Source organism: Eulemur rufifrons, chromosome 17, assembly GCF_041146395.1.
Source record: "Eulemur rufifrons isolate Redbay chromosome 17, OSU_ERuf_1, whole genome shotgun sequence".
Taxonomy (NCBI): Eukaryota; Metazoa; Chordata; class Mammalia; order Primates; family Lemuridae; genus Eulemur; species Eulemur rufifrons.
Window position 1 is genome coordinate 78,935,575 of NC_090999.1, and position 14,172 is coordinate 78,949,746.

The 14,172-nt window shown below is 41.2% G+C and overlaps 1 protein-coding gene across 1 annotated transcript in view; it reads right to left on the reverse strand.

Annotated features, from left to right (window-relative positions):
• EPB41L4A (erythrocyte membrane protein band 4.1 like 4A) overlaps nt 1-14,172 on the reverse strand; it is a 234,384-nt gene that overhangs the window by 32,773 nt on the left and 187,439 nt on the right. The window contains exons 13-17 of the mRNA XM_069492153.1: nt 13,208-13,298; nt 10,657-10,740; nt 9,545-9,658; nt 2,126-2,173; nt 1,042-1,119 (exon numbers count right to left, since the gene is read on the reverse strand). Coding sequence (XP_069348254.1) covers nt 1,042-1,119; nt 2,126-2,173; nt 9,545-9,658; nt 10,657-10,740; nt 13,208-13,298 — 415 coding nt within the window. The remainder of the gene's footprint in view (nt 1-1,041; nt 1,120-2,125; nt 2,174-9,544; nt 9,659-10,656; nt 10,741-13,207; nt 13,299-14,172) is intronic.

Genomic DNA, 14,172 nt, shown 5'->3' on the forward strand with positions numbered 1-14,172 from the left:
AGTCTTTAGAGTAGGCGAGGGTGGCCAATTCAATTTGTGCCAAGCACAAGGGCTCTAAGCACTAAAGAAGTACTTTGGAGATTATCTAATCCAACCTCTTCATTTTACAGAAGAGACAAAGATGGCCCAGAAAAGTAAAGCAACCAGGCCAGACTTCCGCGTTAGGTGAAAACAGGTTTCTCAACAACGGCACCACTGACACATTTTTGTACTTGATACTTTGTTGTCAGGAGCTGTCCCGTGCATCGTAGGATGTTTGACAGTATCCCTGGCCTGGTGCAACCCCTCAACACACCCAATCATAACAATAAAAAATGTCCCTGGACATTGCCAAACGTTTCAGGGAGGGGACAAGGATGACAAAATTCCCCCAGTTGAGAACCACTGAATTAGAAACTGGCAACTAAATCTATCTCCCAACCTGGTACTCTTTTCATTAATCACATGTATTTGTTCTTTTCAGATAAATATTTTGGAACTAGGGAGAACTGATTAATATATTAAGACCCCAGTAATACTGATTACATGTTGTTAATAAATGATGTTTTTAATAAGCTCTTAAAAATGTGCCTTACAGATATGAACTAACTGCATTTACTCATCTGGGGGTGCCTGGCATGAATGTAAACACGAATGTGCATGTATATATACGTGAGCCTGAAACTGTGGGATCTATGAAACAAGTCTCTCATTATTGGTTGCATAAAATAATAGCAATACCACGTTAAAAGTTCAGGGGAGAAATCTCACTACAAATGGTAAACTTTCTTACTAGCCTTAGAAAAATTCACTACAGATTGTAGCTAAATATGGAATTATCATCTTTTTTGTTTAAAACACGAAGAAACCTCATTGTCAAATTCTTTAATCATCTTATTGTAAAGATAAGAAACTAAACTAAGTGCTTCAAAATAGTGCCAGATTCCTTCTTAAACACAGATGAGAAAACCAGGCTTACCAATATACAGGATACACAGCTTCTACCACCAGTGACAGCCTCTGATTTCAGAATGCCAGTTAATTATGATATTCAGATATTACCTGTTCCTCTTTTTCCGGTGTTCTCTGTTAGAATTTTCTGATTCACTACCACTGCTTGTGTTACAGCGTGAACGCGACCTGAAGACAAAATGATAAGAGCAAAAGAGAAAAAAAACCATGTTTATGACAAAAAAAATTCAGAAAGGTTTGAATTGGTTCTTTGGAATTAATTTTGCAATAAAATTACTTATCCAAACATAAAGAACTGTATTGTCCCTCGCCCAGTCAGTGTTTCTGAACAAAGACATCTGAATGAGTCTACAGCTCAGGAAAACGGTAATGCAGGGGAAATATGAAAGCAGATGAAGGCAAATGTCACCGTGTTCCCAGAAAGGACCACAAAATCAATTACTTCCAACAGAACTCTGACATGGCAAAGCTATAAGCACCCACGGTGGACTAAATATGGACACAAAGTCTTGTCACACACCTTACCCCATCGAGGGAGGTGGAGTTTATTTCCCCAGCCCTTGAATTTACACTGGTCCTGTGACTTATTTTACCAAAACAATGAGGTGGAAGTGATAGTCTGCCAGTTCCAGCACTAGCCCTTACTGGACTGCTAGCTTCTGCTTCCTCCCAACTGTCCTCTAAAGAAGCCCCAGCTAGCCACGTGGAGAGACCATGCAGCGAGGTCCCAGGCCTCCCGCCATTCTGCCAAATGCCAACAGGAGAAAGGTCCCTGGATAACACAGCCTCAGCTGCCAACTGACCACAGCCTCCTGAGACCCTGAGCAAGACTAGCTAAAAAACTTCCTGTTCAATTGACAGAATTATACAAGATAAATATGGTTGTTGTTGCTTTAAGCTATCAGGTCTTGGAGTGGTTTATAATATGGCAATAGGTAACTGAGACAGCTCTTCTGAGACACAAAGGAGCAGAAAAAAGAAAAATGTCTAAGGATACAACAGAATGGAAGACTGAGAATCAGTTGAAGCCAAAATTGATTTTTGAGAGAAAAAAAAGAATCCTCCCATTCTTGCCTCAACTCTGAACACACTGAGTATTGCTAATCTGCTAAACTTTCCTCCTTCTCTCTGACTCTCCTTCCAGTTTTTTTTTTTTTATTTATTTTTTTTTTACCTCCTCCTTTGCTTTAGATCTGAGTCTTCACCACTGTTATGGGCTTTCCTATGAAAAACAAATAAATGAAGACATTAAAGAAAACAGAAAATTATCAACAGGCTAAGGAAAGCACACCAAAATGAGTGTCACTTCGATAATGCATATCTGTTTTATATTTGTTCATTCATCACACATTTAAATCATACATATACACTCAACCCTATGACAGGGCCCAGAAACATAACATACTACCCACCACCAGCCTCAATCTAGTGGGGGCTGCAGTCTGAATTCCATTCATCCAGTGGTGGGGTTAGTCTGTAGCTTCAGGTCTGCAATCCGCCACACCAATCCCTGCCATAACCTGACATCAGCTCTCACTCAGATACCCTTTCCAATACCCTGGCCCCAAAGTTCTTTTCTGTCTTCTCCAATAACCACTGCAACTCAGCAGTCTGCATCATGATCACACTTTGGACTTTATCATCTGTAACCACCTCCAAACACTGCCCTCCGACCATAATCTCCTCTCCTTCCCGTTTACCACTTCCTATCTACCCCCAAACAGCTCCACTGGGGCCTCCTGGTTAAAAATGTGGGTTCTGGAGCCAGAAAACCTGAATGTATTCGAATCTCATCTCCTCTCCTTCACTGATGACATGTGTAATTTAAACAATTTACTTCTCTATTCAGTGCTTCAGTTTTAAAAGAACCTCCCTTAAAGAATAATACAAATATACTTAAAATGCACAGAGTAGAACCTGAGCCAGTGTTAGCACTCAATAAAGTCAGCTGCTATTGCTATTGCTTATTCAACTATTTCCATTCTTCCCTTCCTTTGACCCAATAGGACTGTCTCCTGACCTTGCTACTTTCCTCCAGCTCCTCACCTCTCTTCACTGTCCCCGTTACTCAGCTTACATTTCCTAGCCCATCATTTCAATAACACGCATGCCAGTACATAATGCTTCCCCCAACTCCAGTTTCCAGTCCGTCTTTTTGGCAAAACCCCCATGCAGGGGTGAACCCAACCGGGCAGGTTCTCCGGGCCAGCCCTAAACAGCTGGCTGAGCAGTGTTGGAAGGAGTCACACAAAAGAGGCATATTAGTTACACTACAAATCCATATTCGCAAACCTCAAGTGGAGCCACAACACGGGTCGGCAATCCTACCACCTTTCTCTGACCTAAGCACAAAGTGGTTTCAAACTCTTCACCCTGCACCTCTCTGACCCATGGCACCTCTGTTTCAGCATATGACTTTGTTTTGTCCTTCCAAAGGAAAAAGCAGCCATCGGATGGAACTCTTTCATCTTCCTGCTACCAAAAATAAAAACTTACCAACATCTCCCTCTCTGTTATTTATGGCTCTATCCTGACAACTCAGGTCAGTCCCTCCACCTGTGCTATGCGGGTCCCATCACTTCATATCTTCTCAATGACTTTCACTAACGACCCTTCCACCTTTCACATATATTCAACTTGCCCTTCTGGAAAATGGTTTTTACAAGCTATTAATGCTTTCGAGTCTCTCCCACTTAAACACAGACCTACTCTGACTCTACTTCCCTGCTCAAGTTCTACCCAGCCGTCACTCCTCTCCTTCAAAGCCAAACTTCTTGAGAGAGGCGTCTTGTGCCCGTGCTCCACTCCCTAACCATCTGTTAACCTAGTGCCTTCCCACTCTGATGGGGGTGGACGTGGCTCTTCGATGCCACCACTGTGACTTACGTTTTCCCACTTCCCACAATACACACACATCAAGTAATGTGGTCCCTATCCTTCTATCAAATTTTTAGGCAATTATTTAGCATAAACACAATTATGCAAATATTGTTCACAGATGATCTAAGTAGTGATCTAGGAATACAATTCCATTCTTTTATAGGTTTTAAATTTGCTGAGAGAGGATGATTGCCTAGTTTTGTACATACATATAACACTTGCTTAGTGTTCTTTTGCTTATGATCACAAATTCTTCATCTAAACTCTGAGAGAACTGCAAAACTCCTCCTGCTACGGATGGATGCTCAGGTGATCTGCAAGTTCCATTTAGATCCCTCCTGCACCCTCTGCCCTCTGGCTCATACCCAGACCTCCCGCCCTCCAGTGCTACTGCACAGACGTCCTTTTGATTAACTCCCTTCACCATGACCCAGGGAATTCCTCTTGCTTCTTTGTATGACGGACTCCATATTTCCAGGTCTGATGGCTACTCGTCTTGGTAGAATGTATTTTTCAATTGCTAACAGACAAAATGCGCATGGCAGGCACATTTTTTTGAGACCTAAAATGTTTCTATTCTACATATACAAGTATAGTTTATCAGGGCATAGAATTTTAAATTGAAAAGAACTTTTCAGAATTGTGAAGGCAATGCTTCCTTGCCTTCTGATATTGCTGTTAAACAGCTCAATGTCATTCTGATTGTCATCATTTGTAACGGATGCTGTCTCATGTGCCCCTCCCTACCCTAAATCTTTAGAATTCTCTCTTAATCTATAATATTTTGAAATGTAATGATAGTGAATCTTGGTATGGATCTAATTTTTAATTTTTAATCCATTATGTCAAATGCTCAGTGGATTCTTCTCTATGTTGTATTTTTTTAAGAGATGGGGTCTTGCTCTGTCCCCCAGGCTAGAGTGTGGGGTGCAGTGGTGTGATCATAGCTCACTGTAGCCTCAAACTCCTAGGCTCAAGGGATCCTCTCGCCTCAGCTTCCTGAGTAGCTGGGACTACAGGCACCTACCACCACACCTGGCTAATTTTAATTTTTTGTAGAGATAAGGTCTCACTGTGTTGTCCAGGCTGATCTCAAATTCCTGGCCTCAAGCAATCCTCCCTCTCAGCCTCCCAAAGTGCTGAGATTACAGGCCTGAGCCATTCCTCCTGGTGTGCACTACTTCTTTAATAGTTCCACCTCCTACATTTTCTGTTCTTTTTTCTTAGAAATATCATTAGTTGAACACTTGACATCTAGGTTTGAAAATTTTATTATCCTTATTTCCATGTATTTGTTTTATTTTGGATTTTTTGGCTCTATTTTGGGGAATATTTCCTTAACTTTATCTTTTAAACCTTCTATTGATTATTTTAAATTCTACCACACTGAAGTCTAAGAACTCATATTCATTGGTTCTTACCCTTTTATGGCAATTCACTGATATGTTTTTCATTTTGTAAAGATGATAATTACAGTTTTAGAAATATTTCTTTCTTACATTGTCTCTGTTTCCTGTCAGTTCCCCTACTCAACTCATACCCGTCTGTTTCAGTTTCTGTCTTTCCAGATAGAAGCTATCCTCAAATGCAGGTGATCATGGCTCTCTCTTCCTATCCAAGCATTAGGTGCTAAAAAGACTGGAGCCCTCTGGATGGTGAAGAGCATGTTAAGTGACGGCTCCACTGTACTATGGGAGAGTTTCAACCATTTCATTGGAGGATCCTTTGAAAGTTAGTATCGTAGGTCTTTTCTCTTGTACCTGTCCATTTCTAAGAGTGAGATTCTCCAATCTCATGCTGAGAGATACAAACCTGCCCTCTAGTATTCTGGGAATGAAGAAAGAAGGAAGAAATTTGGTAAGCAGATTTTTGCTCTCTTGATTTTTCCTACAGCCACAATTTCTCTGTCTCCTTTCCCGGCTAATACTCTTCAACAAAGTCACAGAATGCTGTTTAACATAAGAGTTTTTTATGGCTCTATTATTGACTTTGTTTTCACGTTCTGTCTATATCTATAGTCCCCAACCCCTGGCCACAGACCAGTACCAGTTTGTGGCCTGTTAGGGACCAGGCCACACAGCAGCAGGTGAGCTGTGGGAGAGCGAGAGAAGCTTCGTCTGCATTTACAGCTATTCCCCATCACTCGCTATCCGCCCCCCCCACCCTGTGGAAAAACTGTCTTCCATGAAACCAGTTCCGGTGCCAAAAAAGTTGGGAACCACTGACTACCTAGACAGCTTCATCTCTATTACATATTTCAATTAATATCTTAAGAAATTTATAATTCAGTCTAGATAGCTAATCTAGTTCCTGACTTATATCCAATAACCCATGTGAATCCTGCACTTGGACATCTCAGAAGTACCATAAAGTCAACATACCAGAAACTAAACTCACACAGGTGTCCCTTTCAGGCCTGTAATATCCTGGTGATTCTATTCCTGTGTGTGGCACCTGAATTCATAAAATTGCACAAGCCTGGCTTTCATTCCTGACACCTGCCTCTCCTCCACCCACCGCACTGATCCTCCCAGTCCCACTGAGCTCACCTCCTGTTGGCAGTACCCAAGTCATAACTGTACTTGTATTTATGTCATTCACATATTTCTCTCCTAATGGTCTGTAAGCACCCAAAGGACAGGCACTTTGTCTAGTGTTCTTTAGTACATAGTAGGCACCCAACCATTTTTGAGTATAAAGATGGAAGTTGAGGAATGAAAATGTATTGAACCACCAGAAAATATGCTGGCTTTCTTTTTCTAGAATAGGAATGTTTAAACAAGTAGGCTTCAGAGTCTCCATAAACCTTGAAAATTACAGAAAATGTCTACGTGTGTTTAAATATGTACTTTTCCCCCCTAGGGAATGAATCCAACATTTTATCAGATTCTCAGAATGTACTGTCACTCCAAAAGGTTAAGGACCACTGTTCTAGACTCAGTCAAAATTTGACAGCTGTATCTACCTCATGACAAACAACTGACAAAATAGGAAATTTTGATGTCTATTGCAAAACATATTATTCTAGCATCTAAAGCAAAATAGAATTTCCTTTATTAAATTTAAGTCCTTGAGATGTTTCCATGCTGAAGACAAAGCTCAGGTTTAAATGTCAGAGTGAATTCAGCAAGGCAGGGATCTGTGCCCAGGGGCAAGGTAAATGTGTGTGAAGACAAAACAAGACTGACAAGGACAGGGACATTTATAGGGCGTTTATAATGGAAAGAAACAGAGAAGAATGTGCTTTAGCTCTTCTAAGCCAACATGCAACAATGGCTGGTCACCTCAAAACACACATGTCCAACAAGAGACCTTTAAAAGTGACACACAGCAGCAGACAGAAGGCTCTATGGCTGCTCAGGGCGAAAAGATCCTCTTCCTGGTAAGTTAAAATCGTCTTTCCCCTGGACTTACGCCAATGAAAGGATCCTGTATCCACTCTCCACAATTACTTCTGTGTCTCCCAGGAAGCCAGCAGAAAATGTACCTCAGTATAGAAGTCTGAATTTGCAAATGTATATGCTCCAAACTATTTTAAGCAATTAGTTTGGATAAAAACAATATTAATTTTGGCATATTTTAGCAAAACTTGATAAGTTCATTTTCAAATGTATTAAAAATGACAATCTGCTCAACACATGCAATTATTAATATTTAGGGAGTGCTGACAAACTGCACTAATAATTAAGGATGAAAACCTGTAAAAATCTAACAATAGTAACACACACCAGGTTCCTATTGTATCCAGTCATTCCCACCACCCACATCCCCTCAATACACATACACACACGAATGCACTTAAAAACAAAGCAATACCACTACAAAATGCTTTTAGTACTGTCCAAGTTGAACCAACCCTTGGTGTTCCTAAGGAGAAAAGCTCAGCAAGGGCTGAGGTAGAGCCTTATTTTAAAAAGGGTTCACTGTCTCCACCTTTTTCTGAGGTATAGACCTGGATTCAAATCCTAGATGTGCCACAGAGGACAAGCTGTGATCTCCCCGAGCCTCAGTTTTCTCCTCTATAGAAGTGTGATGATGGTGTTGGGCCAGGAAGTTTTCACTGGTACTCAGCCCCTACCAACTGATCTATAATCTCTCCTCTACTGGAAGGCTAAAAATCATATTTTCCTGGACTCCCTTGCCAGCTGGGTTCCAGTTAGAGAGGCACCCCAGTAAGATTTGAAGGCAGGAAAAAAGGGTAAGTGATTTTGTTTCTGTTAGCACCTGTGCCATTAACACCACTACTCCTGAGAAGTGGGTGTTCCATGGCTTTTGTCATAGTGTTGGAACCTCCAGTGGTGGCAGCAAGAGTGATTCCTGCTTAGCATGTGTAGTGTTGCCAACAGCAACATCAGCAGCAAGCAAGGCTCAAGAGTGCCAGCTCAAAGGGAGAAGCAGCTTCTGGTCTCTGGGTAACATACCCTTCTCTCCTTGTATTCCTCCAGGAGCAGTAACGAAGGCCAGATCTCTGGGTTACACCACTCTCTGCCTTTTGTGCCTTCAATCCCACTCATACCTTTGCACCAATTCCCTGCTTAATCCCTCTCTGCTAGAAATGCCTCATGAACTGAATGATACAAATGCCAATTCCCATATGGTTATATCAGGATCAAATGAGATATTATATAGCAAGCATTTTGCTTAGTACTTGGAACATGGTCAATACCAAACAAATGCCAACCATTACTCCATTATTCTATTTAATCACCCTTGGTGCTGATCTAGCCTCCCTTCTCAATCCTACCAGGTGAAGATAATGTAGACGTCTCTCCTCTTAGCCATCAAAGGATTTCAGTGAAACTGGGCCTGGTTTGAGAAAGCTGGGGGACAAGACTCTGGGAAACTGCCAGAAGCAGAAGGGATCCAACAAGGAAGGACCAGCAAGTGAGTATGAACAACCGCATAGGAGAGAGAAAGGCTCTGCTTCCAAATCCACAGTGTGTATAAAAGGAGTATCGATGGTTATGTGACATCACGACCTGAACTTCTTAAAATTATAAAAGCCACTTATATACTACCAATTATGTGGGTGCCCACAGTAAAACACAGTCCTATAATACAGGAGTGAAACAAATTTCCCTGGTAAGTCATTTCTAGGTCTTCCTCTCTGTATCTGTCTCATTGCCCAGACTGCTTTGTAGAGTCCAAAACTTCTGGATAACGTCTTATTTTAACAAAATTTAGGCATACGTACACAAATATAATCCCCACAAACATTCTGACTTGTTAGTTGAAATGCAACAGGATTGATTTTCCCTGCGCTTTGAAAGGGGAATTACTTGGATTTTCGAACAGTATCAGTCTGGAGGACACAGCACTCAGACTCCACTAAGGCGGCTTATCTTTAAATGTGCTTTTGTCTTCCCAGGAAGAAACATCTAATACCTTTTATATATTAATATATGTTAATTATACTGTACATCATAATACACTATATAATACACATTTTTAGATATACATCATGTACACATTTTTTAACTTAGTCTTACTTAAAATACAGAAAGCAAGTTCCCGTCAATACTTCATGAAATTATTTTCTAAAACTTTGGCTATTTTAAGATAAATGCTTATGTTATTCCAAAAAGAGTAAGTGTCCCGTTATCTTGGGAAGACAAATAGTAATGACATTATGTGAATTATCTGTTATAAAAACATGCCCGGGACCCGAACCTTCCACTGAAAGCTACAAAGCAGGGGGCTGTGCTCAGCTCACCTTCTCCTCATTGGCTGTACGGAGTCATTGTCACTTCCACAGGACGGGTTTCGGCGACGCGTGTAGGGGAACTTTGGTGACTTAGTGCGGTCGTTGGGAGAGTTGTAGAGTCCACTGCAGTGAAAGAGGGACAGTCAAAAGGGCCCACAGGGGCCTGGAGGAGCAAACACCCCAACCCAGAGCTGGAGACTCGCTCAGAACTGCACAGCTGGCACTGCCAGGGGCTCATGCAACACAGGCACATGGTTCTCTTCGCCGACAAGATTTCTTGAAAGAAAAGAGGGGTAAGATCTGATAAAATCAAATGATGAAAGTCATTATGTGGCAGGAATGGATTTGTCTCACTAGCCTTCAATGGTAAGAAATGATCATGCACCACGATAACAATCACAATTCACATTTATGATGAACCTACCGCTTGCTAACCACTGACTGAGCTAAAGGCTTTATATTCATTATCTCACTTAATCTTCATATCAACCTTCAGCATTAAGGTGCAATCATGACAGCCATTTAACAGAAAAAATGGAAATACAGAATATTTAATAAAGTGGCCCAAGTAAAGGGTCTAGGAAGTGGCGGAGCTAGAACTTGGACCCCTAGCTAATCATATTTGGAACCACAATAATACTAGTAAGTTATAATGCAGGTCTGTCACTGGTTTAGCAGTTGTAAACAGAAAGCAGCTAAAGGTCTCCATAATTTTAGGAATAAAGGTCTTCTACCATCCCTGCTCATCAGCTATCATTTTCACCTAAAGGTTTTAGGAAAACTGTCAAATGGGGGAATTATCATCAATAAGTCATTTAGAGTTTTCAGCAATATATTATCTTACTCTAAACTATTATAATGACCTTTCAGGTAATTTCTTAATATTCATTAGGTTTCCCTTTTGTCTTTGCGGGAAGAAGTTTCACATGAAGGAACAGACTGTTGATTTCCACTTCAGAAATCCCCCACCCCCACCGTCACGCTGATTTAGACCCCGGCTGCCGTGTCCACCGCTGGCTGCGACCCGCCCCACGGCAGCGGGACTCCTCTGTTCAGTGAGCTGCAACTGCTGACCCCTCTCTTCTACTGTCCTCCTTTATACGAACAATGATTCCCGTTACCTCTGCGGGCCGTTTTCTTCCCACGGTACATGAGATTTGCTTCTTTGGGTATCAGGGCTGTTTTCATTCTTTGCTTTCTTAAAGCTTTAATTTAAAAAAAAAAAAAACATGGAAAATAAATCAACTAGAAAATGAAAGTAAACTCACATACTTATTGCTCAAGGAAAACTACTTAACAAGTCTTACAATGTGTTTATTTGCTTATTTATACCTGTGACTCCAAAAAGAACATGAGGTGGCTGCCTAGAAAATATGTCTCCAACAAGCACCCTTGGGTCCTTCCCCCTTCTTTCTAGTTTTACTGCTTTAGGGCAACAGAAGCCGGGTTCATCAACTGTTAAGAAATGTCAAAGAGGGTCCACCTATAGGATACGAAGCAAGGGCAGCCATGGAGCCAAGAAAAGCAGCAAGCTGAGAAGGAGGCCCGCCGGGAAGCCCGCCCCAGGAGGCCGGCTCCCTCTCTGCAGCAGGGGGTAGAGGCCCGGACTCTGAATCCGTGCAGGTCAGGCAGCTTGGAGCTCAGGCTACCCAAACTGACCTTCCCCCGGCTTCCGCTGTATCTCAGTTCATCCTTCCAAATCGGAATGACTTTCCAATGCTATTTCCTGACCTAGTATCATCTTTCTGCCCTAAGAAGGTAAATATAACTGAGTTGTTATTCAATCCCAACAAATTGTTTTAGAAACACATGGGGAGACACAGAGGAAGGGACTCATCAGAAGCCTTCAGTCGGCAGTGGGGGAGGGGATGTGTCACCTCTCACTTCCTGCGGAGTCTTAGCTTCAGATAAAGATAGAACAGTGAGTGCCCAATCCACTTTAAACCCTGGCTGTCTAAGGCATCCTCTATATAATTGTGTTAGAATATGATCATAGCAGAATTCTGCTCTCAACAGCCAACAAAGAGGGGAGAGGAAAAATGACAAGGTCAGAAAAAGAAAATAAATTTGCACCCCAGCATACTATATCTATGTGGGAATTAATACAAACCTATAAAATCATATATCCGACAAAGGCATGTAACTTATAGCGTTAGCATAGTAGGTAGGTTTTATATATGAAAAACATATTATTTTTATAAAGGTTAAAAATTTCTGAAGATCCGACTCCCAAGGTAAAAGCTTACCTTTTGAAATCAGGAAAAAATAATGAATATGGTAGATATCTAACACGACAGTAGAAAGTGTATGTGTTTAATAAATCAGAAAGAAGAAGAGAAAGGGGATACTGAGAAAAGAAACAGGGAGATGAAAGAGGAACGGAGAGAGAAGACAAAAGTTAAAAAATAATGAAACCCTGGGTGGCAAGTTAATTGCATTCACTCCCTGTCTCTCTTCTGAAGCTTGAGTGGGAAAATCTGGCAGCCCTTCAGGTAACAGTACTATTGGCAGTAATGTGGTTGCAAAAGGCATGAAACTCCTCATGAACATTCTATTAATAAAAAGGGCTTGGAATCTGAATTCCATGTACGATTACTGCCCTTACGCTGGATATACCACAAGCATGCCCCGTACATACAGACCAAGCTGACTTTATTTATTCACAGATATGAGGCCAGCTAGGAGAAAACACAGTAAACTAAAGTGTCTGCAAAGGTAAAGAACTTCTCATTCCAAATGGATAATCTGTAAATGTTTTCGAACTAAACAAAATACAGGCAAAACCCTGGGTAAAATACTGCAACTCTAAGAATCTTCAGATCTTAAAATTATCTTGGTGAGAAATTATAAACGATATTCCTCAAAGTATCCACGGTCCAGCTGAATGAAGACACCATTATTTACTAATAAAAGATGAAGTTGATGATCTAAGAAGTCTTTGCAGGTCACATATCTGATTGCTTGGACTTCATAATGTATGGGGGCCACGTCTACAGAGAAAGTGAGCTCATGAAAGCTGCTCATTGTGTGTCTGCGCCATTCCATGAACATAATTGGAGATAGGAAAAAGTGACTCTGCAACAGTGTCTTAACAGAGAACAAGGCTGAGCTTTCAAGGAAACAAGCCATGAAACATATTAAAAGAAGGTTTCTCCGCTGGGGAATGCCACTGGGGATACTGACGCAGGGGACCATGACAAGTCTTCATACATATGCAATCCCTGGCTTCTGAGGCTCCGACGCCTCTAAATGCTATAAACCCTCTTTCCAGGGCCACAGTTCAGTGCACCACTGTAATGAACACAGTACATTGAACATGAATGTCATCTACTTTATTTCACAAGTCCCCCTAGTTAGTCCATTATATCATGCCATTTTAAGAATCACATGGAATCTCCACTTTGCTGCTGACAATGCAGACCACAGACGATCTCTGGGAGTTCACCTTGCTGTAACTAAGAGGGCGTTTTCTTCAAAGGACAGAGGCAGGTCCTGATGTTTTATATTTCACTGCCATTTTAAAGTATTAATATTCTTTGGCCCAGAGATTGTTTACTGGAACCCATGGATCAAAAATATTATCAACGTGAAAAGATTTTTAACCTTGTCAACAGGAAAAGTCATTCTTAGGACAGCATATGGTCATATATTTCTTCAGTTAACTGCACTGACCTTTTTACTGGTGAAGGTGCAATAATTTTAGTTGTTCCTTCATTTTCTCCATTTTCCATGTTTGCGGTTATCCTGTTTATGCTGTTTGATCCTAGCAGCAGAGGGGGAAGGAAAGATAGAAGGGAGAAAGGAGACAGCGATAAGGAAACCATAAAGCGGAAGACTTATTTTAAAATGCAATTTTAGGGATATCACAGTGTATTTTATTAATTGTAACCCCAGGTAAATAATGAATCATCCAGTATATCTCAGATACTATTTTCTGACAGGTACTAAACCCTCAATGTAACAATGTCCTGGTGGTCTAGGCTATAACCTTTTCAGACTTTTAAGAGTTAACTAAGTCTCACATCATGGACATTCTTTAGACTGTTAAAATAGGATTCTAAGATATTTAGTGTCATACATTGGAATATAAAACATAATAACCAGTTCTCGATAACCATGCTGTGAAGAAGTTTCTCAGCATGTCATGACAGCCCCTATTTAAAATCAAACCAAAAATATATATTCCAAACCTAACTCGTAATGCAAATGTCAAAAAAGAGTAATACTGATGTGATCTATGTCACTCATATACAAAAAGTTTTCAAACATGTTTCTTATGCAAACATTCCCAAAAAATCTGAAACTGAATTTTTAAAAGCTGTTATTCCACAGATTTGCATACATGCTAGATGGACCAGCAGAGGGAGCCCACGGCAGACACAACGTTGGAAGTCATGATCAAGATAAGGGAAGTGCCCGGGCCCCTCCAGGAGGTCTGGATTCCATTCTCAGGCCAGGGGCTGCTGATAAGCCTGCAAGAGTGAGATGTCTGGGCTCAGGTGATAGGGTCTACTCTTCTCTTCTCTTCTCCAGCAGCACGCTTCTCTGGGAGGAGGCAGTTTTGATGAGCAGGAGAATTCAGTCAGCCCAAGATGCCCACAGCCTCGTTCCATTAAATCTACATGCTATGCAGGTGT